Consider the following 27,841-nt stretch of genomic DNA (forward strand, 5'->3'; position numbering starts at 1 on the left):
GTAAGGGCTTGGAGGATAGATAATAGAACAGTTATGGTCCGTGGCAGAAGTGAATCCTTCCAGGCTAGGGAGAGAGAGTCAGAAAGCTTGAGCCTGAATTGATTCAATTTTTGCAGGTTAGTCTAACTTGACGTGGCTGAACTGGTTGGAAACTGGACAGACATTTTATCTGGGCTGAGGAAATTCAGGCACCTGCCTGCAGTGGCTCAGGCTAGAAGCTGGGAGGTGCTCAAGCAGCCCACCCTTCCCTTCTGCAGGGAGCTGAGCTGAGGGGGGCATGGCCAGGCCCTGGCAGGACTCTCTTGTTAGGGGGTTTGCCTGCACAGTCCCAGGCTTTTCCCTGCTGGCTGCTCAAGTGGCAGGAGTGTTGCCAGCCCCCAGCCCTGGGCTAGCACTCTGAGACAAGCCAGTGCATGCATCTGTTGATGATATTGAGCTTTTCAATCTCCCTCCCTGCTTCATCATAATGTCTGCAACACACTGACAGGTGAGCAAGCCAGCTGGGGGTCTGATTACAGTCTTTATCACGCAATTAGCAAAACAATAGCCTATCTCCACCTTACTTCAAACTTCTTAAACAGTTTACCAGCTGACCTGTTGATTAGCTTCAAATGCCCTAAGCAGTCACTGTTCTGTCTGCCTGTCCCAGTGAAATTGGAGACAGAGACACACACAGATACCTTTCAGCATTAGCTAGCATACCACATGTTGGCTATGGTACCTACTGTGGCAAAGAAGAGGAAGGGATTTCTACTTAAGCAGTGAGCGGGGGAAAGGGGGAAACCAGCAGACTCTGCTGTGCTTGCAAGTGTAAGCCAAGTTCTAGCTGTGTGCTTCCCAATCAGCCAGTGATGACAAATACTTAAGAGAACATGTGAAGAGTGCTCCAAGGCAGTAGGAACGGCTTGTAGAGAAAGACTGCTAAGACCTAGATGGATCCTGGTTTTGCAGCTCAAACAAGGCCTTTTTTCAGGCAAGATTCCCTGGCCTTTGAATTAATTTAAAACAAACACAGGGCAAATGAAACATTTGTCCAGATTTGTCCCTTTTTGCCCAAGACTCCCTCTCCTTTATTTTCCACATAAGCCAGCGAGCTCTGGGAAGAATGGTCTGGTGGTTTGAGCAGAGTCTGTTAGCTGGGTGTGCTGTAAGGATTGTATCTCAGGGCTTTTCTAGAACAGATTTCAAATTTTGAGGGTCACTAGCCTGACCTTGAGACTGCTCATGGTTACTTGCCAGAAGACAAAAACTGTTTCCTGTGTTATATCAAGGCCCAATTTCCTGCAACTTTCTGCAGTGGCTTCAAGACGTGCAAATTTGGGCTGGAAACAATCATTTCCGTTCTTTAGTGCATCTGCATGAGTTTGCATGTTTGTGCTTGCATTGTGGGAGAAAATGCTTAACTATTTTCTACTGGTAAAAATGTGATCCTGCCAAGTCTAGAATGAAACACTATGAAAGAAAAACTAATAACTAACTAGTCTGGAGTTCCAAAAGTATCTGGACCGGAACACCAATGCAGTAACAGTGGGTGTCTTTACACATGCTCCGGTGTGCGGGTGGAGCGATGCTTTAATTAGAGTGGTTCTTGAAGGCTGCTTGTTTATTCAGCATCTTGTTTATCCAGCATTCCATGCTGCAAAATGGCAGCAGGGGTGCTTTAACTAAAGCTGGTTTGACAAGCTTTAGTCAAAAGCACCCCTGCCACTATTTTGAAGCATGGGGATGATGAATACATGCAATGCTAAGACTGCTGGAGCGTGCTAATTAGCATGCTCCAGCAGACTCAGTTAATCAAGTCTGCTCCAATGTGTTTGAAGTAGAATGCCTTGGAGCAGGCATCAGGCACGTGTATAAGTGCTCACAGTGTGCTTACCGGGATTGTTGCTGCCCTACTGCAACATGCTTATGTACCATTCAGCAAGATCTAGCTTTATTCAGAGCGGGTGCATTTTAACACATTCTGCTCATCTCCCTATTTTTTTTGGATTAGGCATACAAAATGTCTGAAGTCAAGATGAATTGGTCTACTGGCAAGGCTGAACAAGCAGCTTACCCACCTCAGTATGATCAGGCTTTTTCTAAAGGAAACAGTTTAACTATAAGCAATATTTGTTAGGATTCATAGGGAATCCTGCAGGACAAAACCCAAAAATTTCAGAAAAAATAACCAGCAAAGAAGAACTATTAAAAAGAAAGGACACCAAATAGGGGAGAGGAAGTGGAAGGAAAGACTCACTGCCTGGCTTTGTGTTAATTTTATTTCCAGGCTAAGACAGAAAGTTTAGTTTGTCAAGTTAAGTGCCCATTTTGAAAGGTTTCACATGAAGAAAAGCTACTACTGTACCTTGAAAACAGGTTCTCACCCTACAAGATGAGTTCATTGGTTTCAGAGCCCAGTGGTAGCGAGCAGTAAATCCCCCAGGTCACAGGAGCCCAGGAGAGGGGAAGGAAGGACTTCTTTTTCACCTGCCTTTCCTGCTGCTCCAGTTGTACTCATGTCCCTGGCTCTATGCAACTGTTTGTGTGCTCCCCATCCCCTCCCATCCAAACATAACATTTAGACTGATCCCCATCAAAGGAAGAAGCACTTTAAGTTATTTTGTTTGAGTTACTTTGACAAGGGTTTTGCTGTCCCCTTGCATCCAGCTTCCCTTTTTCCACTTTTGAGCTGCAATCCATAAATGAGTCTAAACAGTTTTTCGTGGTAAAAATCCTTTTTTTTTTTTTTGCATCTACCAAGGACTGGTGGGGTGCTAACTGACAGCAAGATGATTCTGCAGGTCACCAACCAAGAAGAGAAAAAGTTGAGAGCTATTGCCCAAAACTGCATAGTACATATTTCACCAGCATGCAGCAGCAGCTCAGGGATAGTTCTTGCATCTCATTAACAGAGCAACAGACCAATTAGGGGAAGTTTCCACATGTCCTGAATTAAACATTGTTATTGTAATGGTAGTCATGTAACTTGTACTAAATATTGAAAAGAAAGAGCAAATAGGACCTGACAGAGAAGATCACTACCAAATTTACATTTGGAATGGGTAAATAGCAGAAAAGCAAGATATAAGACCTCATTCTCTACGAGTATGTACACCTATATGTAGCAGTGTTTTAAACCTCAGACAAGAAATGTTTTACCAAAACAAATTCAAACAATCAGGTTTATTGTTCAGCAATTCATTCTGTGGACATGAATATTTTGCAAAAGGCAGGTAAGACAAGGAAAAAGTCAATGTAGCATCAGAAAAAATATTTACAAATATACTGTAATTCAACAGAAAACTCCTCCACTTCCTGAATTAACTTGTTTTAGGGAAAGTGATACTTTTATCTGTCAAAAGTGAAAAGGAGAAACCATTCCCTCAAATGGATTCCATTGTTTGTGTGTAGCACATTATGCCTTCACCACTGAGCAGACTATACTTGGTATCTTAGTTTCAAAAAGCAAATAAACAATTTTAGAAACCAGCATACAGGAAGCAAACACGTTGGTGTGCATTTTAATGCAGCTTCATATTACTCTAGAGAACTCACTTTGCAGCATGTTAAAAAATGAAGACAGCGATTGCAAATACACGTTTATATTAATTATTCCTATAGTGCTCTATAGTTTTAAGAGCATAAAAACAGAAATACCCTCTTCATGCATCATAGGAAATTCAGCTACTTAATTATTAGCCTCAAACATATTTTGAAGTTATTACTGATGCTTGTTCTTCTTTGTGCTTGAGAGGTTGAGCTCAAAGTGAATGCATTTTCCCCAAGATATTATCTTATTGTAATTACTTTCTCATAAATAAAAGTACAGGTATATGAAGGATATAGCTCGTCTTCTATGAAATCTAGAAGGGCAAAAAAAGGTTACTCTTAAAAACACACATTATATATTTATAGATCTACATCAGCAGCAAGCACCTCCTCCTCTATCTGCAGCAATGGCTTCATATCTACGTTCGCTTCACATGGAGGTTGGCTGTCCAGCTGTTAAGGAAGGGAAGAAACAGAAAAGTTGTTAATTAAGAGCCTTGCTACTGCTCAAATGTTAACTACTGTTAGTGCTAATGCAAGTTTGGAGCAGTTGAACCTTAAGGCTAAACACTTTCTCTGGATGTCTTGTACCTGCACAGCTGTGACATGCTACTAGAGAGCTGACAAACAGGGGCCCAAGTAGGAGCTGCAGGTGTGAGTTGCCACTACAGGGCTGGTGAGCCAGGACAGGCTCCTGAAATGGGAGGTGGAAAGGAAACAAGGGTGGGGGAAGGGTGGTGAAATGAAGTCCCCCAGCCACTGAAGGATAAAATAAAAAGTAGTAAAAAATAAGAATGAATTTAAAAAGAAATAAAGAGGAAGTAAATTAAAGCAAGACTCATGTTTAAATAAATTGGGATTTAAAATTAGGGTGTGGGGGTGCTGGTTGTGCTTCCAGGGGTGGCTGGGATTGGCAAGACAAAATGCTTTTGGGGGAGCTAATGCACCTGTCTGGGAAGTAAGTCCCCAGCCCATGGGGACCTGATCCGGCCAGACTCCTACCTTATTCCCACCCACCCCTGCCTAGACTCCATTCCTGGACCTGTTCATGCCCTGCAACCTGGCTAGCTGGCATATGCTAAGCAGGCTGTACAACTCTGAGGATGGGAAGGTCACACTCCCAGAGGGTTGAGAGGGGGAGCTGGCTTGGTGTCAGAACTGCCCCCTGGGCAGTAGTGTTCAGGAGGTGGAAAGTTCAGAACAGGAGGGGAGGGGAGGGGATACTGCATCCTGGGATGATGAAGGACTGCAATATGGGCAGCTCATCTGTAGGGAGTCACACATTAATGAGACATGATCTGGATAACAGAGATAAACCTGGCCCAGAGTTGCATAAACTTAAACCACCTAAAATGTGCTTAAAACTAGTTTCCAGTGTTAATGCACAGACAATCCAGTGGTTAAGAACTCCAAGAACCACTTAAAATTAATATATAACAAGGCCCTAAGATTACAATGTCTTAGTGAACAAAAATATACTTGTAAATTGTTAGTCAAAACAACACCAAATCTATTATAAGTTCTCTTTGCAGAAGCAAAGAAGTCTCTTTACACCAGTAAAAAATAATACAAGTTATGGATTTAACATATAAAATATAATGAACTAGCCAATTGCCCGTCAAGAATGATGAGGGGGCGAGGGGAAGGGGGCCACCTAACACCCCATCCTGCTGCTGTTCTGCATCTTGTCCAGTCCTTGGCATGGCTTCGGAATCATGGCGGCGCTCCCCCACACTTGGAGCACTCTGATTGGCTGTTTCCATCAGCCAATCAAAATGCGAATAAAGAGTTACAGACAGACAGACTTAGGCTTTTATAATATTAGATGATAACACTAATTACTGTGCTACAGTTAAACTCAGTGTTGTGTGTAACTAATGTTCGGGGGAGGGGGTGTTAATATTTTAAAACTTGGGCTCAGCTGGAAAACAGGACTGGGGTTTAGGGATAACCATCACCACAACATTTTGGACCTAATAAGCAAACTTAGATTGATCTAGCAGTTTCACAAATCTGGATTTTGTGAAACAGAGGTAAGGAAGAACAAAATCAATTCCAGAATCATGCATCCGAAGCATCTATATTACTTTTCTAATATTCCAAAGAGCAGGGCGAGGGACAGACATTACACATAAACCAGTTTAAGTGATTAGTAACTAGTTTAAACCTGTAACAGAACAGATGTTCACTGCACATAAACCAGTTTGAAAATGGCTGAAACTGGCTTGAGAGAAATTTGGTTGAATGTAGTATCAGACTTAACTGATTTGTGTCAAACTGGTTTAATGCAATGTCTGTCCCAGTTTAAGATAAACCAGACACTCCCAGCATCCCGGCATGCTCTGTGGGCTGGGTATATGCCTTCATTTTCTCAGTCCAGAGAGAATGTCTGTTCAGTTGGAAACTTGTTTAACATAGGCAAGTTAGACTAACCTGCAAAGACTGAATCAATTCAGGCTCAGGCTTTTTGAATGTCTGTCCCTAGCCAAAGAGATCCATCTTGAAAGCCTTCGGCAATCACATCTCCTGCAGTAACACGCTATGAGAAGAGTTGCTTTTCCAGTATCTAGTTTCCAAATCAATTTGTACTTTATGGCTAAGTACAGACTATCAAAAAGCCTGAGGCTGAATTAATTCAATCTTCACAGGTTAATCTAGGCTGCATAGATTGAGCCGATTAGCAAGTGAACAGGCATTTACTTTTGATTCCAGAAATGCAGCCACATGCCTGCAGTGGCTCAGGCTAGAAGCTGGGGGGCACTAGAGCACAGCTGCTTGGCACTTAGCCAGCATGGGTTGTGGATTTGCTTCCTCTTCCTGCTGCCCTGAGGTCTCTGGGGTATACTGTCCAGACTCACAGCAGTAGGACTCTGCAGGGTTGCTCATCACTTCCTCTTCCTGCTTCCAGGTGCCTCTGGTATATTTAGTCCACAGCTACAGCCAGCACTAAGCAAGCCGAACAGGGCACCTCTGTACTTGGGGGAAGAGAAGTTTAACCCCTACCTCCCTGGCACCAGACTCCAACAGGGGTTTGCTGGGGGAGGGGGGGGAGGTGCAGTGAGCCAGCCAGTGAGGCCAGTAAGCCAGCCTTCACTACTCCAGCTAGGGAGCAGAGGGGCGGGGCCAGCCCGGCTCTATGGAGCAGACAGCAAAGCTCAGCCCACAGCTGCAAAGTGCTGGGATGCTGGGGGGGCCTCTAATTTAACTTGAAACAGGAAGGAGTCTGTGACGGACATTTCATAAACTGGTTTGACCCAAATCAGGTAAGCATGTACTACATTCAACTAGGTTTATCTTAAAACCAATTTCAGCCATTTTGAAACTGGTTTATATGCACTGAACTTCTGTTCTTTTACAGGTTTAAACCAGTTTCTGGTCACTTATGCACAAACATGTTTAACTTCTTCCCCTAGCCCTGTTGTCTAACAGATTTGAGCTGGTTTCTAATCACTTATATAGGTTTGTGTGTCATTTCTGTCCTTAGCTTATTGGGTTGAAAACAAAAATAAAGTAACCTGACTTTGCCCCCACCAAAAAAGAAAAAAAAAAAGAAAAAGAGAGAATATAGAAAAAAATTAGTAGTATTTTCTCTTCTCCCTGTTAGGCTTCTACAGCCAGGAAAAACCTGGATCTAGGTCACAGGTTCTGGCAAGAGCACCACATTGCTTTCCTAACATCAGTGAACAAAAAGAGCTCAAATAGAATAGTTAGAGCATTTTGCCATGGGAGTATTTCATTCCTAAATGCCTGATTCAAAGGAAGAACTCACCTTAAAATTAAGAAATTGTCTAGTGCTTTCTGCAACAGCAGCGAGAAAAGTAATAGCTTATCAAGCTACCAAAAGCAACTTCATTGAAAGTTAAAATGTTAAAGATACTAATGAAGAAAAAAAATTACCGTGTCCTTTAATTAAGACATGCAAGTAAATCAACCCCCAACTGCACTCATACCCAAATGAATAACCAATCATGAGGCAATAATTCAAGTAATATTAGCATTTGAGAATTACTAAGATCTGTGTTACCAGAACAGGATAAACTAATGACTTTTCCAGAATGTGATAGGAATGTACTAATAAAATTTCATATTAGTTTTATAAACGGATACGGGTCTGCAATGCAACTGATCTGTTATCAAGACAAATCTATTCAGTTACTGGCAATAATCCTAAAATTTGCCTCTCCTGGGCTTTCAAAGACTGAAGTACATTCACTTCATCTCCCTGCTTACATCCATTTCCTTAACAAAATGCTGGTGGCTATACCAGCACAAGAGTTAAGTGGAATGGGGACAAGAGCCCACAAAAAAAGAAATGAAACAAAACCATCATAAATGAATTTGCTAGTATACCAAGTTTGCACTAAGCCGGTCATGTCAAACTTAGATCTGAATGGTGGGGCATCTTGCAGGCCAGATAGGAGGCAGCAGGACGAGCGGTGACAGTGGGGGTTAACACAGATTTCACTCATCTCCCACCACCAAAACATACCCCTGAAGGGACTCCATACCTAGGATCTTGGCAGTGGGCCAAACCCCTGCCCACACCTGCCCCAAAATGTCAAGCCCCTTTTGACTGGTAAAAGAAAAGACACTTGTTGAGCCCCACAGCAAGTACCCCCAGAAAGCAGTACTCATACTTATTCTATTTCCTTACTTTTAAATCTGATATAGCAGTCATTGCAGAAGAGCTCATTGTTTCGAATTCTGACTTCAGCTCCCGAGCCTGATCCTCCAAGGTTGCATTTACAAGCCACACACTGTAAGAAACAGCAAGAATTAGCTCCACTTTACAAACGCTGGGAAACAAAGTTCAGAAGCAGCTCATATTACAAGCCAGCAAAGCCCAGACCATAGACCCAGGATCCGCAAGAGCAAACATACAAAGATTAGTTGATTAAAATGCAGCCAACCAGATTAGCCTTATCATTTAAGGTGATGACTTGCCAACTCATAGCAGCGATGTACATTCTAAACATGTAAAAAGCAGACGTGATTTAGAGATTAGGTCACAAAATCTTGTTTTAAGCTTCAGTTTCTCTGAAAACACAAAAAAATGGCACAACATGAAAGCACTTGTTCTTGAAATGGCGATGAGCAATTCTGGCGCAGAACATTCAGGTCTGCCACTTGCAGACTCCATGCTGCCGTATCTGCTTTTCATTCTGCTAGCTTGTTCCCACAACCCCATAATTTTCAAAGGCAGCAAGCATTTATGCACAATTATTCTAAGTGGTGTATGGATACATTTAAAAAATAGAAGTTATTTGGAGCTCCAGTCCACTTCAGTTGCCAAGAACAAAGTCCTCCGTACCATTTCTTTATCCAACTATTAAAATGTTTAAGCCTATTCACTAAACAGAATATTGCTACAGAAGGGCAACTAAACAACATCTCTCCAAGAAGGCATACAGAACCTTCAAAGTTTCTAGGGCTACTTCACAACTCCCATTTACCTACTGGATTTACAAAACAAAACAGTAATCCCTAAGGATCTCAAGCTTTCTAACCTAAGTGAAAAATGCTACAGTATGTAGGGATCAGGCTCCTCCACAGGGCCTTATAAAATACATTTGAAACAACCCTTATTAAGTAATAAGTCCAATTCTGCAGCACTCTCTTTAATGTCTCAATCTTAACAGATTCTCTTTGGGCAGGGTCATGCCTTTTCTCACATGCCAGCACAGGCAAGTTTAGAGGTAAAAAGAGCCCTCTAATTCCTCAAAGCAGAGTACACTTCTTATAGGGAACAGACGGACTACAGCATCTCTCCCTTTCCAGGTGGGCAGGAACTGATGAAGCCTCAGCTAAGTTCCCTGCAACATGCCAGTTAGCACAATGGATCCAGACCACAGCCAGTGAGCTAGTGTGTGTGTGCAAAGGGGGGCAGGTAGTGTTGCAGGGAGTGGGGATGGATACTCTGGGCACTTACACACATGGGGAGCCTGCTCCGATGTGCTGGAAACCCAGTGTGTCAGAGCAGACTTGATTAAATCAAAGTCTGCTGGAGCACAAATTGACACGCTCTGGCATGCTCGTGTGTCATGTGCATGAGTGGTGCAGCGCACCTCCACACTGAGAAAGTGGTGGTGGTGTGTTTTGAATTGAAACACGTTCAATGTGCTTTAGTTCAAAGCACACCATCACTATTTGCTCAGCATGGAGCCGTGCTGCACTGCTGAAGCACATGACATGCAGGAGCTTTTAATTAGTACGGCTCCCTAATTAAAAGTGCCCAGTGCCACATCAGAAGCATGTGTAAAAACATCTACACAATCTGCAACAGCAGTGGAGCTGGCACAGATTACTTTTGCCCAAGCTTGGAGAGAACCAGGAACCAATGGCATGGGTGTCACCCCTCATGTGCTCATAGAGCAAAGTGCATTATTGTCCTTAACTAAGGGATCTTAGGAAAGTCAAAAACTGACCTCTATTGACTGAGATTCATAAAAAGGACTAGTAGTTTTAGGTGGCTTAGTTCTTGACTATACAACTTGAGACATCTTTCAGAAGGCAGGGGGGGGTTCAGCTCTTTCACAACAGGTTTTCTTTAGAAGTAAGAATTGTAAGGTAGATCTGAGAATTTTAATGCTTCTCTAATATTGCTCTAAAATTTAGAAATATTGCAAATTAGAGCAATATTAAAATAAGCATTTAACATAACATTTGCAGATAGGACTGCGGCATGGATACATACACATAGCACACCTGCATAAGGAAAGCATGTAGCATGTGATCAGCAGAGCCCCTGCAACCAAGCGTGCTCCACATTAGCTCCTATTTCTTCACAGTGTTACTCCTACCTCTCACCTTAAAACAATGTAAATGATAACAAAGACCAAGAGATTCGATGATCATGGCGGCTCCTTTGCCCAGAACGTTATTACAGTATGAACATATTTTCTTCCCACTGATTGACCTGGATACAGAACAAGAATGTGGCTCAGATCCTCAAAACCAACTTGGAAAGGTTTTTAAAAGAATTTAGCAAGGGCAATCAAAGGTCTGAGGCGGTGAGAAAAATCACTGAAAGAGAGTACTCGTAAAGAGAAAAGTTAGGTTATCTGGAAATAATATCCAACTTAGTTTGTTAAAATAAATCTGCAAACTAAGAACAAAATATATAATCTAAACAAAAAAAAAGTAAATATGTACAGACAAAACAAATGAACATTAGAATTTCTGTCCCATCTTTCACATCACTCACAAGACCAAATGCCACCTCGAGGGGAATCTAAAAGAAGGATATTGCTGAGTCTGATAAGTACCACACAGTCTCAGCACTACTGCCTTATTACTGATCTCTGGGAAAGTATTCTAAAGTCTGCATTTGAGTATATACCCTTGCCAAGTCTCTTCATCTGCACCTTGTTAGATAAGAGAAAGCTGATTCTGGAATTTAAACCCTTTGAAAGTGTGCCATATGGAGGTCAGTTTCAATGGATCAACCAGGATGTTAGCAAATCAGAAACTGAAAGCAAGAACAAGATAAGCTACCATTTTAAGGGGAAAAATTATCTTATACTATATTTTAAAAAATTACGTAGCCTAGCTTTAAAAAAAAAAAAAGGTGGGGGGGAGGGGGCGCAGCTGATACATTTATTACAATGTTCCAGAGTGCTAGAGGTAGGAAAGGTAAAGGAATGTTTTCTAAAGTCTTTATTAGACCTAGTACAAGCAATCACATGTAGATGATTTCTGAGAGTTATCCACAAATTTGCTTAAAAAAAATGACTTGCACATAACCATGATCTGTTTCTTCTCCTATGCCACATTTGAAATTCATTTTGACTTCAAAATAAACTGTAATTCTTTCTTTCCTTTCTGGATTAAAAGCAATGGCCTACTCTAGCTGTCCAAGGCCAGTAGTAATGAAAATTCCTGAGCATTCCTTAAAAAGATATTGACCACATGCCAAAAGATATGAACAATAAAACATAGGGCTTACACTTTTATTTACTGTATTTCGCAGTGTATAGGCGGATGTGCTGCATACATCGACCCCATTTTTCTGATCCAAAAAGTTAGGAATTTCATAGATCCAGTGTATAAGTCAGCCTAACTTTTTGGATCAGAAATATTAGGTCAACTTATACCAGTCCCTGCGCGCCCTCACTGCAGGTCAGGCACCCAGGAGGTAGAGAGGTGCCGCAGCACCGCTCTCAGGGGACAGAGCTAGGCTCAGTGCTTGACTGGCATGGCCCCAGCCCCTGTGAGTAGCACTGCCTGGGCTGTGCCAGCTGAGCACTTAGCCCAGTGCTGCTCACAGGGGATGGGGTTGCACCACTCGAGAGCTGAGCCTGGCACCACTCACAGGGGACAGGGCCAGGCTTAGCACTCGGCTGGCATGGCTCCATCCCTTGCGAGTGGTGCTGCCTGGGCTGTGCCAGCTGAGCACCAAACCCAGCGCCACTCGCAGGGGATGGTGATACAGTGTATAAGTCAAGGTTGAATTTTAAAGCGTTAAAAATTGGGTGTCAAAACTTGACTTATACACCATGAAATATGGTATTTATTTTTTAAATACTAGATTTTTAAAAAAACCCAATAAATGCTAGCAGTACTAACTGGAAAGCGTAAAGATACTTTAAGTAATCATTATGGTAGCCAACAAGTAATAGAATTAAGTGACTAAAAGTTCATTTGTCTAGCTTTTCTTTTTTTTTTTTTTTAAACCAGTATAAAGCACGAGCAACAAAACCATGAGAAATATGGAACTGATAATGCTTGGTTCTGCTTGGTGCTTGCCTGAAAGTTGAGGCACTTGGCAAACATGAATTAAACTTTCCAACACCCCTATTGGGTAGAGGCCAGTACAATATAATTATATCCGTTCGACAGACATTCAGAACTGAGTTAAGAAATTAAGTAGCTCATTTAATATCAATCAGCAAAGTCCATAGCAGCCCTGGAACACCACCCCCACTGTAACTACTATATCAGCATCTACAGGGTAAGACAGACTTCTGTTCATTAGACTGAGAGGGGCAACTACTTACTTATTCCGTGTCTGAGACCCGGATTGGGAAGCAGAGGTAGGAGACTGAGCGCAAGGAACAGGAGATGGTGCTGATGGGAGAGTGTGGGTCGAAGATGCTGTTCTGACAGAGCTGGTTGATGAAGGTGCTACATTGGAGGAGGGAGTGCATGTGTAGGCCCGATTTGAAGTAGACCCTGCTGGAGGAGCAGGGCGAGTATAATCTTGACTAGATGAGACAGACTGATTCATCCATGAATGATGTCTCCACGAGCTTGTTCTTGAAGAATCAAGATTGTCTAGAGATTCACCTCTGAAACAGATAATTGTTAAGTTCTAATACTCCGATATTATTGCGCAGAATCAACTTTCTGATGAAAAGGTTCATTTTGTAGCATAATATGCTTGTTGGTAACCCAAGAAATATTTGTATTAGGCTCATTAATTAAAAGTAGCAAGCTACATAATTTTACTGTGTTGTACTGACCTTTGGAAAAAGTGAACTAAAAAAGGTGGTGCAAAAGGCAAAGATAATGGTAGAATAACTTTTGCCACAGCCTTATCAGAGTGAACTAAATAAGAATCCTTTGATTAGTAACAGACATCACATAGTGGCTTTGTTTGTAGTTTTCTCTAAGGGATACCGGTTTAAAAATAGATCTATGCACTACTAGATAACAACGTTATCCAGAAACCAGCTGTTGGCACAGGAGCTATGAGTCCTCACGACTGATATCTATTGTCTCCTAAGTGCAAACCAACACTGAGATGTTGTTTAAGCAATAAATATTAGAACATGAGTTTCATGCAAGATTCCCATGTGGCAGAACTTAGAAAATCAATGTACGAGCTTTATTTCACAAATGTTGCTATTGATGTTCTTAATAGCACAGGCAAATGATGGAGCATATTAATGATTAACTTTTGCTATGGCTACATCAAATGAAAACTAAGCAATTAGGGAAGTATTTTAGTTTCCTAAACAATCGCTCTGCACAGTACTTGTAAATATGTGGTCTCAGATATGATACCATAATACAAGCAAACGTCATCCTTCTGTTAAGACTCAAATTGGCTTAAAATCTTCTCATCTTTGAAAGCAACAATACCTAAAAGGCCCCCAAGATAAATATTTATCAAGAGCCAAAGTTCAAATTTTGAACACCGGTCTTACCTCCTCATCAAAGTGTTGTGTACAGTAATGGGTTCCTTATATACACTGGAACTGCGCTGCCTAATCCAGCTGTTGTCTGTATGCAGTGACGTTCTCTTTCTCATTTCCTGAAGGATTTGTTGTCTCTCTGCCTCTGCTTGGGACATGGCAGGCTCTTTCTGAGACCCTTTCTGCGAATCAGGAACATTCCGAGATTTTTCCAAGTATTTGTTGTTTGTACCTGCTTTGAATAAGATACACAAACATTTGAGGGACGAAGGGGAAAAAATTGCAATGGCAAAAAAACTGGTGTTGCCCAATGTGCTGCATGTTCACAGTCACAATTTTAAAATTTGACTGAGGTGCTAGAGGCTTAAGTTTATACACGTTTGTATTGACCATCATAAAAGAAGTCCAGTCCAGGAGGGGATGGAAGAGCAGTGGGGAAAAGCCCCTAGCCCATTCCTCAGACTGGGGACCCTGCTTCTGACTCCAGGGGCTCCTGAGTGAAGAACAGGCAGGGGGTGGTGCTGCTCCCTCTACTCAGCTCCCTGAGACCAGGAACAGGACAAAGGAGCAGCTGGGCAAAGCCCCTGACCGCTTCTCATTCTGGAGACTCCTCAGTGAGAAGTAGGTAGGGGTCTCATGGCACCACTCCCTCTGCTTGGCTCCTGGAGTGTGAAGAGCCAAGGGTAAAGCATAATATTAATCTGCTGCTTTCACACACAGAATTTAAACATTAAAAATCACATAATAAATCATGATAATTTAAACATAACAGTTAATGTGATGTGACATAAGCAAACACTATATACATGCCACAGAACAGAGCCGTATTATTTTCAAGAACAGGGGAAAGCCAGAGGATCCTTTTCTCTAACATTCTAAACTACCCATGCTCGATTAGAGGTCCAATAATTTGAACCAAAGCCTGACAAAATACACAGTTGCACAATGGAGCCCTCTCTCTTTTTGCAGAATTTATATTCTCCCCATTCTCTTTACAAGAATTATTTCCTTGCTCAGGATATAATTATTTCCCTGTTCAAGATATACACAAACTTACTGTGTTTTAGACAGGACTCTTAATTTTGCTTTTGTAAATGCACTGCCTTCAAAAATGTCCCTTAAATGAGACAAGGTTCCTTGGGTGAATTTGATATCTTTTATTAGACTAACCCAAATGTTTGGAGAACAGTTATTAAGCAAGCTTTTGGGTTCAAAAACCCTTCGTCAGGCTAAGGAAGTTTCAGCAGTTGGTGTGTGGGGTGTGTGCTCTTACTTAAATGAGACACATTTTCTTTAATATCCTGCTACTGTAGTATCTATCCCAATACCTTGATACTATGGTAAAAGGAGACCTCAAATTTTTGGTGTAAAGAATCCTCTGGTCTTTACCTGATATACCTAAACAATAGGGGGAAAAGGACCACATTCCTTAAATTAATAGAATTACCCATGATTAAAAGTCAGTATTTTAAATTAACAGTAGCTAGTACTTAATCAAATAGTCATAACACATATAGTTCTGCATTAATTTACTTCACTGTCATTTTCTCTGCCTTTAAATGCTGCTATATCTACAGATTTTTTTTTTAAATCAGTAGAGATTTAAATTTTAAAATAGTTTGGGAGTTATTTTTCTCATTAGTTTTAATGATTGAAACATGATTTGAGAAAGTGACACAGCCATTATGAAGCTGCACTCCCACCTTGCTTTGGGTTATTATACTTCATGTGATAAAGCATTTGCCTTCTTGGAGCCTTCTGTTCAGGTTCTTTGGTCTCTTGCTGCATCTTCACACTTTGTTTTTGGTTTAGCTCATCCTGTAGCAACCCTCGGGCGATACCACCCAATGGTTTCTCATATTGACCTACATTCATGTTTGCATACATAAACCCATTTATTACTCAGACACAAGATGTTAAAACAGTTTCTAGATGCAGAAATAGTATCTTCCATCATTGGTATCTTTCATCAGAACAGGATTTAGTAAGTCAAGTCACCCACATTCACTTTCTATTTTTGCTTGAAACAGATTAGGAATTGAATTTTGGATATTTTCTAAAGATAATTTTCTGAAATGTAATTCTTCCTAACTGCTTAAAAAAAAACAAAGCCATTGTCATAATACTATGAAGTCATCTCCTGTTATCCCCACATTCACAAATTAAAAGTTGCAAATTCAGCTACGTTAAAAATACCTTCCCTTGAGTTTTCTTATTACCAATTCAAACGTACTAATGGATCCTATACCAGATGTGCTCAACCCCCCAACCCATAGTCCCATGTTATCTGGCCCATGGGACTGACTCACCATGGGTCTGGAAGACTTGGCTGCAGAAGAGTGGTGCCACACCCCTGCCGCACTTCCTCCTGCACCACTCCAAGACCACCAAATTTCTGGACCTCCAGGGGAACCCTGGGCCTTGTATGCTGAACTGGGAGTCCAATCCCAGTGCAGAGGGCTGGGTGGAGGCCTGGGACCCTGGGGCCCAACCCTAGCACAGAGGGATGGGAGGGGGTGGTGCCAGGCTCTAGGGTCCACTCCTGGTGTTTGGGGCAGAGAGGGGACAGTTCTGGGCCTCAAAGCCTAATCCTTATACATGGAGCTTATCCAGGCTGCGGACAAGGCCTGCTCTACTCATCTGCCCCACAGGCCCAAAAGGTTGAGCACCACTGCCCTATACCATTTTCCATAGATAAACCTATAGTTTCTCTCAATCTACTATGCAAGACCCATTAAAAAAAATGTAGCCATATCCTAACTAATTTTTTGGGCTGACAAAGACTTTTTAAAAAAAATAATCACAATTAAATTCCTAGATTAAAAAAATAGTTGCAATTAATCGAAATTTTAAATCACACAGTTAAACAAGTCATCACGCCCCTACCCAACAGGTTCCAAGCTGCACCCTGCAGCTCCTGCCTGCCACCACCAACAGCGCGCAGCCCCAGCTCTGACCCTGGCCCACCCCATGCCCGCTCCGGACTCTCCCCAGCCACAGTGAAGCAGCCGGAACCCATGTGAATAGCTCCAACCCAGACATGCTACACGCCTGCTCCAGACTCACCTGTCCACACCGGGCAGTGGCAGCAGCCAGGCATAAGCTGCTGCTCAGTACGGAGGAAAAGTGGCCTCTCCCCCTCACCACTGCCAGGCCCTTCTTGCTGCAGCTGCCCAGAGCTCACACCCCAGCTACACTGCGGATCCTCTGCACTGCTACCCTGCTGGGCAGCCCAGAGGCAGTGATGATGGCAGCGGAGCGGAGTTACAGGGCAGCCCGGGCACAGGCACTGGGCAGCTGCAGCAAGAAAGGCCTGGCAGCAGTGAAGCGGAGGAGGCTCTTTTTCCCCGTGCCAAGTAGAAGCTTCTGTCTGGCTGCTGCCGCTGCCCAGCATGGGTATGTGAGCCTAGAGCAGGTGAGGGGTGGGCTGGTGTCGGGGCCATGCACATGGGTTCTGGCTGGTCTGGAGCTGGTCCACTCCACTGGTCAAAATGATGTGCGTGATTAATGCGATTAAAAAAATGAACTCATTTTTTTTTTTGAGTTAAGCACGTAAGTTAACTGTGATTACCTGACAGCCTACTAATTTTTAGTAAAGCATTTATTCCTTATGTAGATGATGATCATGACAGCAGTCCATACCACTGCCTGAAAAGGAATCTTGCTAGTATGAAAGCTTTTAAAGACCAAACGGGAGTGCTCCATAACAAAAACTACAGATTTCTCCCTATGATTCTTACAGCAAGCCTAGTACTTTACAGCTGAAAGTAGAATATATATATATTTTTTTAAAAGCATCCAAACTGGATCTAAAGACTGAGTCTTGGGTGATTTGCCACACCCCTCAGATAGTTATTTGAACTGTTTATTTGCTTGACTTTTAAAATTGTGACAAAGTGTGATATGTTGTGAACTTGTGTGCAGATCCCATAATTCTTTTTTACTTTCAAATTATCTTACTGCATTAAATATCCTTTGAAGGTATTCATGTTCCTATTGATGCTTCATAAATGAAGGAAAAAAACAAACAAAAATTTAAGTACTCACCGTTTCTGTTTGTGGTGTAATCATCCAATTCTGAAGTTGACCTGGATTTACTTCTAAAAATACAGAAAACATGATTTGGTTTCCCATAGCTCCTAGACATGGAACTGGAGTTAATTGTTTTTGATGCTGTATAAATACAATCTTCCTAAATTACAAGGAGTGCTCATAGCCTTAAATTGTAACTGCAGAACCCTTTGGTAACTGCTGTATACACACAGAGGCCCATAATCCTTGCCTCAAAGAATGCCAAAATTATTATTTGAAAGGCTGATGAAGATGAGGTACAACCCAGCATATCACATTTCAGGCATGCACTCTCTCCCAGTTCATACAAGGTGATGTATTTAGCACTTTACACTTTGAAAATGCCACTGCAGCTGAAAAGAATGGTAAAGCCTTACATGTTGCATTGCAAATATTTCTTGGGAAATCGCTGTAATTCATCATGCACTTCTTCACTCTGGGTGCATCCACACATGCCACTATGGTGTCATTGTTACTGTACTGTCTTTTAGCACTTCCTTTTACAACTGCTAAAATACAGTGAAGAACAGTCCATACTGCACTGTGCATGGTTATTTTTAGGCACTATGTCACTGTAGCGACATGCTATAATGAGGGAGAGCCTCACTATGGCAATGTAGCTGCAGCGTTACAGTTTTTGCCCACAGATGCTAGGTCACCACAGAGCACTGCTACAGCAATGTAGCCTCATGTGTAGACACACCCTCTATGCGCTTAGCTGAAGGAAATTAGATATATAAGAAAATGAAAATGTGTACTGACAGCCCAGACGAGAAGTTTATCAGCACTTCTATATTACTAGCTCTAGCTAATGCAGGCAGATCAATGTGTCAATTAGTACTGAAAAATAAATAAATAACATTGTGTTTTCTGCTTCCAAAAGCAGCAGCTATAACACATTACAGCAGCATCACTGCATGCACATCAGCTATCGAAGCCCTAAGTAAACTACTGTCTTCCGTCAAGAAGATCTTTGAATGCAGAATACTTAACATATCTGCATAACATTTCTTGCCCCTCACTAATTTTCTGTTCAATGTGCTGACTGATGAGTTCTTGCACGGGTGAAGAAGGAAACAGCATAGGTTGTTCAATTGCTTATAAGAGTAGCAATTATTAGGAATAAGGAAGCCTGACCCGAGCCTTACCTCTAGGCTGCCTATACACATGCTTCCTGGATTTCTCAGTGTTAAGACTGATTAGCTGAAGCTCAATATATCAGATGAAGTACACTACATATCAGCTCTGACTCCTAGTAGGTGAAAGCATAACTCAAAGATTACACAAAATAAAATTGCTAATAAGGAATCTCACTTCATCACAGCAAAATGGCTCAGATTTACTGCCAAAATCAAGACTCAAGTAAATAAAGGTGAAATTATAACCTGTATGAAGATTGTGTCAGACTAACCTGTCAGCAAGAAAGTGGCCAGATCGATCCTCAATGGTTTTAGGTTCATCATAATGTTTATAAAATCTATAAGCAAAATAAATAAATAAATACACACAGAGACACACACACGAAACAGAGCACTATATAAAAAAAACAAAGTCAAATGGGCAAGAAAGGCCTTCGTAAAAATGTTCCCTGTGAATACACTGCTAACATCTATTTGAGTAAATATGATACATTTAAGAATTGGAAGACAACTGAGATTATAAGATGACCTCCCCCAATACTTAAATTCTACATATGGAAAATTTATAAATTTGTTATAATTTTCCAGGTACAGAATCTAATTATTGAAGATCTGCCTTGTATTTGTTCCCCTCAGACTTATTTTCTCCACTGTGGCAGCATAAGTGGTTAGGTAGCCATTTGCTTTCTACTTCCCCCCAACTTTTTACCTTGGCAGCCCCTTCCCCCTCTCCTTACTGTAAGAGCCTGCTCTTCCTGAGTACATGAAGTGAGGAACAAATCTGAAAATAACCTTGAAATTAAATATGGCTGTAAAAAATTTCATATAGTATCCATACACTTAGGTCATTCAGAATTGATGCATGTTACCTTTTTTGAAACTGCTGCTTGTTTTAGCACACGTACTCCATAAACACATTTTTGAACACCACTTGGCACCTACCTTTATGTAGTACAAGCTATATATGATATTAGTCCAAAGCCAAAGGCTCATGATATACTACACAGTTCATTGGGCTGGGGCCCACCAGAGTCAACAGCATTTCAAGCCATGTTGACCCCACAGCTCAGCACTGCTCAGTATGTATGTACCCCCCCACCCACCACACACACACACACACACACACACACACACACACACACACACACACAAAGGATCCATGTACTAATTAGTCCCCAAGTCATTACAGGAGCTAGGTGCTCTTGTCATGAATCCTGGGATGCTCCAAAAAGTTATATGCAGGAGCAAAGCAACCTGGTTTAGCTTTACCATATGGAGGCTGGGGCCGCACTAATCATATGCACCAAGCTGAGAGCTGGGGTGACAGATGGATTCTGGATGAACAGTATTCAATAATGTGGCTCACCATGACTTGAAAAAGAGTCAGTGGTGAGGGGGACTACGCTTAATAGACATTACCATAGGTCTTATTCAGATGGGCTACACTAACCCATTCATGTAGTAGGTTCCCATCAGCATCTTGGCTAGTATCAAGGATTTCTGGCACCAAAAGGAGGTTGTCAGGGCTGGCTCCTTCCCTGTCTGGCCCTCCCAGTGCTGGTCTGGTACTAAAGTACCTCTAGGCCCAGTACCAGTTCCCTGCAGAAAGAATACCAACCCATTTTTTTTTTTTTTTTAACTGCCATAAAAATGGTTCCCATCAGCAGGTTTGCCCAAAATGGGCCACATGTTTTATAGTCATGTTCAGTGTTGGCTGCATTTAATCAGTTTCATAGTTGGTGTCCATTGATGAGCACATGCTCTTTTTGGCAGTAATTTAGTAACAGACCATGTATTTGGTGAGTTTTCCTTTTATGGAATGAGGAACTTATTTCCTCATGCCAAGTAGGGGGAAAACACTTCACCCTGTATTCAAGTAAATACAGTATAGAACTGTAGGAAATTAGGGTTGGAAGGGACCTCAGGAGACCATTTATTCCAAGCCCAGCTCAAAGCAGGACCCATCCCCAACTAAATCATTCCAGCCAGGGTTTTGTCTAGTCAGGCCTTAAAAGCCTCCATGGATGGAGATTCTACCACCTCTTTAGGTGACCTGTTCCAGTGCTTCACCACCCTCCTAGTGAGAAAGTTTTTACTAATACCCAACGTAAACTTCGTTTGCTGTAACTTGAGAACAAAAATCCTATGTCAAATTTAAGTGCATAGTTTGCCCAATACATTTGGCCTGCTAAAGAGGGGACTCAAGGAACATTAGTTACACAAGAGTTCAAAATACTCTCAGATACTCTAGCTTTTCCTGCAAATTTATAGGTCTTTGAAAACAGAAAACTAAACAACCTCCGCCACCACATTTGTTTCTAATCTTTCCATTAAGTTAACCTGTTGTGCTCCTTGTAACAGCAGGAAAATCATTTTAGAATTACAGGCTCAGAAGAGACTTTTAAAGTTATCTGGTTCAACCCCCTTCATACATACAAGATTTGCCTGAACCATCCCAGGGAGGTATCTACCCCAGTCAATTCTGGAACCCCTGTTGATCCTTTTTTTTTTTTTAATATACAAACAGATGGCTATAAAAGGAAGGAGATGGTGTTTTACTCTCTACCATAAAAAATATTGAAACTAGGCATCTCAAGGACAGTGTAGTAAGTAGGCAAATACCTAGGTATCTCAGTTACTACATTCACAGTCTATGTAAATACATCACTCCCATTATGAATGCAGACCTTTGATGCTGCTCCTCTGCCTCTGCCCACCGCTTCTGGTCCTCAGTATACTGCTGCTCTATCTCCTTACGTCTTTGCTCAAGCTCTAGCTCTTGGAGTTCACTTTTTTGTTTCAAGTGGAGGATTTCTTTCTCCTCGAGTCCTTGTTCCTCCTGAAGCCACCTCCTTTCCTCATCTTTCTCTTTCTCATTCTGCTGCTGCTGTGACCCCTGTTCACTTCCTCCACCTCCTTCAGGAACATCAGCATCTCCTCCCATGACTGTTCTCCAACTAGAAGCCAAGGGCACATGTGCAGTGATAGACATCGTGTCTGCAGTTAGGACGCACTGCTCCTGGTGGAGAGGAAAACATTGCATTTTCTTTTTAAACAACATCACATGATGAAGAAAATATTGTGTTTTGTGAGCATATGAAGAGCTAGCTCTGGGGGAAATCTCATGGCAAATGAAGATCCTTTGATGTATGTTTCAGGATGTGTTGGCTCAGGTCAAACAGGTCTTATGGTCTTGAATAAAATTTATTGGATAATATAGTGAAAAGATGTAACAGCAAAATTGGTGGCTTAAAGTTGCCTGAGTTTCAGATCTGTCCCACCTCCCTGTTCACAACTGTATACAAACAGAAATGGTTTTGCCAAGACTGAGAAACTGCTCCTTAATCTGATACAGAAACAGACAGCAAGAGAGCCCTATAAGCACTTTAGATATCCAGAGTGGTTGCTCAGCTATGGCACAGACAATAGGTGCAGAAAGGAGCTGCTAAAATAGCCAGTCAAACTCTTGATATTTTGAGATATCTAAAAGATTTTATTTAGTAAGGCTGCAGTTTATTTCCAATGCAAGTTCCTCAGAAACAGTCTGGTGTAGCCTTAAGACCACTATTAAACTAGGTATTTCTGAATGTAATTAAATTTTGACATATACAGGTAGTCCCACTAACTTCAGTGGACCCATTCAATAAAGAGAATATGAAAAGCTTGAAAGGGAAAACAATATTACAGCCTACCTCATCTTGGTATTTTGAACTTTCTTTTTCTGCTTCCTCCTGAGCCCGCAGCCATTCTTCCCTCAATTTCTCTTGCTCACGTTTATATTTCTCCTAGCAAATTATATATAAAAAAAATTCAGAGCAATGAGAAAATGTGATGTGCTCTGCTTGTAATACAATACAATACAGCACTTGCTTTAAACCATTCTAGTGTATACAGCAGTCTGTTTGGTGTAGTGAAGTCTAATCTGATGGAATGAAATCCTGACTCTAATGATGTCAAGGGGAATTCTGACAGTGACTTACATAGAGTCCAGTTTTTATGCTCAGCTTCTGAAAGCCCACCAACACATTTTTAATGTTCCCTACCTTTTGATCAGTTTGAGTGCAACCTGAAAACTACTGTATCACAGGAAGAGGGATAATACTGAAACTATAGGCTAGCAATTGTGTGCAAAAGGACCAAAGAAACAAAAGGAAAGAAAGGAAAGAAGGGACAAAGGGGGAAGGGATAGAGGAGGAAGGGGAAAAGGGAAGTGGGAAGCCAGGTCTCATTTTCTTTAAGAACAGCGCTCTAAGTTTACCTTGGGCTCAAACAGATTGATCTCCAGAAGCATCCAAAAATGTGGTAGCACTTTATAAAACACCAAAGCTTTTACCTTGAAAAGTTTACAAACTAAAAAACAAAACCAGAAAAACCAGACAAAGACAGACAGGCAGACAAAGGGTATGAAAAGGGACAGATTTAATTATAGATAAGCAAAGTGTGATTAAGCCATGTCTTGATGAGTGCACTGTCACCACACACAGAGCTTCTGCGGCAAACTATGCTCAATGACACCTGCAGATCCCTACAATTTTTAGATGGTTAGCCTTAAATTAAATTAATCTGCACAAATGTGGGGCAAAGTGTTAAGCACGAGTAGTCCCATTCTGTTCATTTCCCTGTGATTACTGGCATGCTCAAAGTTAAGCACATGCTTTGTAGCACTGCTACCTCCAAAGTCATACTTCGCCCTTCTAACATATATCATAGAAATGTGAAAACATGGAAACATCCCAGCTTAATTGCTAATGCCAAGGCTGGGTTTTCAAAACTCTCAAGAAAGTATTTATTTTGTTTTGTTTTTTTCTGAGACAATTAGACATTGTAGTTAGTAAGGGACTGAACTTGGAATCCCATAATGGCATTTCTGAAAACTTTTTTTGAGGGAGAAAGTGCAAACTACAGTTTAAGAATATTTTACTGGCAGATTTTTGTGACCTTGAACGTCTTAGGATACCAATAATTGGCCCAAAGCATGAGTTATTAAAGACAAATAAAACATGCTAGCCCACTCTTCTCTTTGTGCCTCTACTCACATTTACAATAATGAATGACCAGCCAATTGTTATTCTGAAATACTGTGGCTTGTACAATACTGTTGCCACATTTTAAAATATTAACATAAACTTCTGTTGGAAAAGTCTTGTATATAAAAACTAAAAAGACAAGTTCTGATATAGCTAGATCCTAGACCCCATGAAGTATTACTTCCCCTTACTTAATTTTTAGTGAGACTGAAATTTAGAAATTCTGGAACTGAAGGTAACTCCTATGACATTCTCATTAAAATAAAAATTCAAGGCTTATTCAAGTTATTCTGTGCAGTTCACACATTTCAAAATAAACATACACCTTGGCAGACTAAAATATATATATGAACTGTTTTTTAAAATAACCTTTTTGAAATAAATAAATTTCTCCTTGACAGATTTAAAAAAGAAAAAAAAGTGAAATTGATTAGTTTTGTTTGAAATTATATGCAGAAAAGGTTTATAATAATTTTTTTTAAAGACAAACATTTGTTTCATTTCAAATTATGAAAATACAATGCTTGTATTTTCCTTTCCCACGTAAACCTTTCAAAACTCCTTCATATTTGAAAGCTTTACAGTGGCAAAGAGAAAAATAAAGATAACTCTTCCAAGGAGCAATTTATGCTGTGCACACATGTTCAAATGATCTGGAAGACTTATCCCAGATTTGTTTTCCTGGTGGAAAAAATTACCAGGAGTCCCCTGAACAGATATTTAAATGCTAAGCCCCTGAGGAACAGAGATCTTGCAGTGCTGACACTATGCTGCTGGGGGCTCCAGTGCACACATCTCAGTTTGCTCTGAAACCTCCCTGTCTGCTTGGAGGCAGATAGCAGTTGTACAAAGGCAGCCCTGATTTGCTAACTCAGATTACTCAAGGTCAGTTTGTGTCTCCCTGGAGCACAATGTAAAGGGGGGGTATGTTCTGTACTCTGGTTGGCTGGAGCAGTAGAATCTAGCCTGAGCAACATACTGCCACCCAGAAGGGCTAGGATCAAATTACTATGGGATGCTGGATAACTATGCTGCGGCTTATCTCAGAAAGGCAAGTTCACAAACATTTGCCCTGCCAGGAGAAACTCTCCCAGAAGTGATTTAACCTTGGTTATTCCCAAGATATTTTTCTCCTGGAGCAGCCATTTTTGCTCTGGGAGAAATAACTCTTCTGCTGTTGGGAAGGCTTAGGACTCAGACTGCGGACACACATTAAAATGATCTGGGAGAACACTCCTATTTCATGTATATGCCTAGTTTCTACTGAAAGAGGAACAACTTTCCCAGTAGAAACTGAAAGTCTGTATGTGGCATTAGCCAAACTTAAACATAACGAAAAGCAGTTTATCCCAAATCCCAATTCCTTACATTTCTGTCATGTCTCTTCACAGTTCCTAAAGCACTCTGCAACATGATGGAGGTAGAATTGTTTTAAGAAGTAGGACATAAGGTGTAGAGAAATTAAATTATTTATCCAAAATTAGGCAAGATGGCAGAGCTTGTACTAGGTCCTACAGTTTCCTGAATGACCATCCTATGCATTATCCACATGCAATGGAATTTCCATCTGCAACAGGATAGTTGAACAGTACCTGCAGTAAACGTTCCTGTTCTTTTTGCCATTTTTCTTGTCGTTTTCTCTCTTCCTCTTGATCCCAAACCCGGCGACTAGGAACAGTAATGGATGGGACTGAAAGCTAGAACAGAAAGAGAACAATTAGATGCAAACGAAGAAGATATCTATTCACTATCTTCTATAATGTATTTTTAAATACTAGGTCCAAAAACAATAGCTACAATTTGAAAGCAACAAGATCCTACAGTAGTATACCACTTGGTGCAGTTAAATTTTAACACTTCATTCGAGCTTTAAGAAAGGTTTAATCAGTGATCTGGTTAATTTAGTGAGACAAGTAAGTAGAATAAAAAAACCCAGTAAAATACTTAATAGCAGGCTTCCCCAAACAAAGCCACAAAACTAGTAATCTATTCACAGATTCATAGATGTTAGGGTCAGAAGGGACCTCAGTAGGTCATCAAGTCCAAACTCTTGCCCTGTGCAGGAAAGAGCACTGGGTTCAGATGACGCCAGCTAGGTGCTTGTCCAGTCTCCTCTTAAAGACTCCCAAGGTAGGGGAGAGCACTACCTCCCTTGTAAGCCCATTCCAGATCTAGCAACCTTTACTGTAAAGAAGTTCTTTCTAGTGTCCAACCTAAATTTGCTCTCCGTCAATTTGTGGCTGTTGTTCCTAGTTACTCCAGGGAGTGTCCTAGTAAATACAGCATCTCCTATTCCCTGCTCCCCTCCCCTGATGAATTTATAGGCAGCCACAAGATCACCATTAAGTTCCACTAAGTTCATTTCATAAACAGTGTGTAAACAAGTACTCACATCAGATATTGCAGATTCTGAGCCTCCTGTATGATTCATGAATAAGAGGAGAAAGAGACAAAAAAACCCATATTATAATTGCATGCAGCTATAAGACTTATTTAAATGTGGAAAGTTTGCTTGTGGAAATTCTATGATACTATTTGATTACACTGTAAACTATGCTTGTATTTGACCCATTATCTTTATTTAGATCAGTGAATCATTAGGCATCTGCAGTTAATACCTATCTGAGCAACTGCTGAGAAGAGAATAACCCTGTAACAGCAATACATTCTTCCAGACACTGCCAATAATTGCTTTGTATTGAATTAGCAGTATAATCCCAGCTGTAGTGACATGAAGTTTACTCATTAGTCATTACACCTTTCCCACTATTACGTTGAAAAATTAAATATTTGAAATATCAGTATAAATACTCCCCCCATAGAGTGCTTGTTAGTGTTTGTTACAGATCTCAGTTTAGCTTGTGCTGTTGTGACAAAGTGCACACACCATGTAGATATACTAAAAACTATGAGAAAAAAATTGTGGGAAACAAACTCTTAGGAGTGAGTTTTTCTTAGAATATTTCTGAAAGAACACAATGAATGCCAAAAGAACCAATAGTTTAGACTACGTTAATTACATGACACATTTCATTAAAAACAATTATGTAATAGAAAAGCAAAAACATTGGAACCTATTTCCCTGCCATGCAACAAAACATGGGAGAGAAAAGCACATCAAATTATTGTAATTGCTCACAGGCCTATGTCAAATTTATTTATGTGCATTATTTTTAGCTACAAAATGTTTAACAATGGAAATGTATTGCTGAGAATAATAAAGCATCATATGTGAAATTAATAAAAATATAAATTATTGATATATAACTAAAAAGTATGCCTTACCATACAGAAAGGCTTTTTTCGAACAAGGAGAAAAAAGGCAGTTAACATACTACCGAAGAATTCATTATACAAAAACAAGATTAAGACCGGGTCTTAAAATATATTTCAACATCTTCATTACAATAAAAAATAGGTAGGGCAGATATTTAGAAATGACTACCAACATAATAAGAAATGCGTTGTGCCACTTCAAAAGTCACTTTAAAAAACCCCACACATTCGGGATGAAATTCTGGCTCCACTAGTATCAATGATAGAATTCCCATCGACCTCCACAGGCCTAGAATTTCACCCACGAAGGCTGCAGCAAAATATTGACATTCAAAAGAGTCTTAAAAGACAGAATGTTAGAGTATTAGTGAAGATATGATATGTGACATGCAGAGCACACAAAAAAGCAACCCTACAAAACTATGAACAAGAGCCATATATTTTGCCTGTAAAAGGCAAAAACAAAACGCTACTAAATTCATTTCAAAATTTATATTGGGTTTACTTTGGATTTAGTGCTGTTATCTACTGTAGAATGGCAGCAGAATGATATGTTACATCGATCTGGTTGTAGAGAGCAACGACTCTGAACAAACTGCAATTTAGGTTGAAACGACTAATGTTATCGATAGCTCTGAACATTTCATGAAATATGTGCTGG

General features: G+C 40.8%; 1 protein-coding gene across 12 annotated transcripts in view; it reads right to left on the reverse strand.

Moving 5' to 3' along the window:
- Positions 1-3,150: 3,150 nt before the first annotated feature.
- LMO7 (LIM domain 7) overlaps positions 3,151-27,841 on the reverse strand; it is a 202,591-nt gene continuing 177,900 nt past the window's right edge. For 5 of the 12 annotated variants that reach the window (XM_059720437.1, XM_019488601.2, XM_059720480.1 and 2 more), the window contains 12 exons: positions 26,297-26,322; positions 25,497-25,601; positions 22,570-22,662; positions 21,565-21,896; positions 19,150-19,215; positions 17,715-17,767; positions 15,371-15,532; positions 13,680-13,902; positions 12,528-12,818; positions 10,339-10,447; positions 8,186-8,288; positions 3,151-3,984 (listed from right to left, as the gene is read on the reverse strand). In XM_059720437.1, the coding sequence (XP_059576420.1) occupies positions 3,962-3,984; positions 8,186-8,288; positions 10,339-10,447; positions 12,528-12,818; positions 13,680-13,902; positions 15,371-15,532; positions 17,715-17,767; positions 19,150-19,215; positions 21,565-21,896; positions 22,570-22,662; positions 25,497-25,601; positions 26,297-26,322 (1,586 nt within the window). In that variant the 3' untranslated portion in view covers positions 3,151-3,961. The remainder of the gene's footprint in view (positions 3,985-8,185; positions 8,289-10,338; positions 10,448-12,527; positions 12,819-13,679; positions 13,903-15,370; positions 15,533-17,714; positions 17,768-19,149; positions 19,216-21,564; positions 21,897-22,569; positions 22,663-25,496; positions 25,602-26,296; positions 26,323-27,841) is intronic. The other 7 variants (XM_019488603.2, XM_019488602.2, XM_059720407.1 and 4 more) reach the window with 6 other exon arrangements.

The sequence above is a fragment of the Alligator mississippiensis genome, chromosome 1, assembly GCF_030867095.1.
Source record: "Alligator mississippiensis isolate rAllMis1 chromosome 1, rAllMis1, whole genome shotgun sequence".
NCBI classification, from domain to species: domain Eukaryota; kingdom Metazoa; phylum Chordata; order Crocodylia; family Alligatoridae; genus Alligator; species Alligator mississippiensis.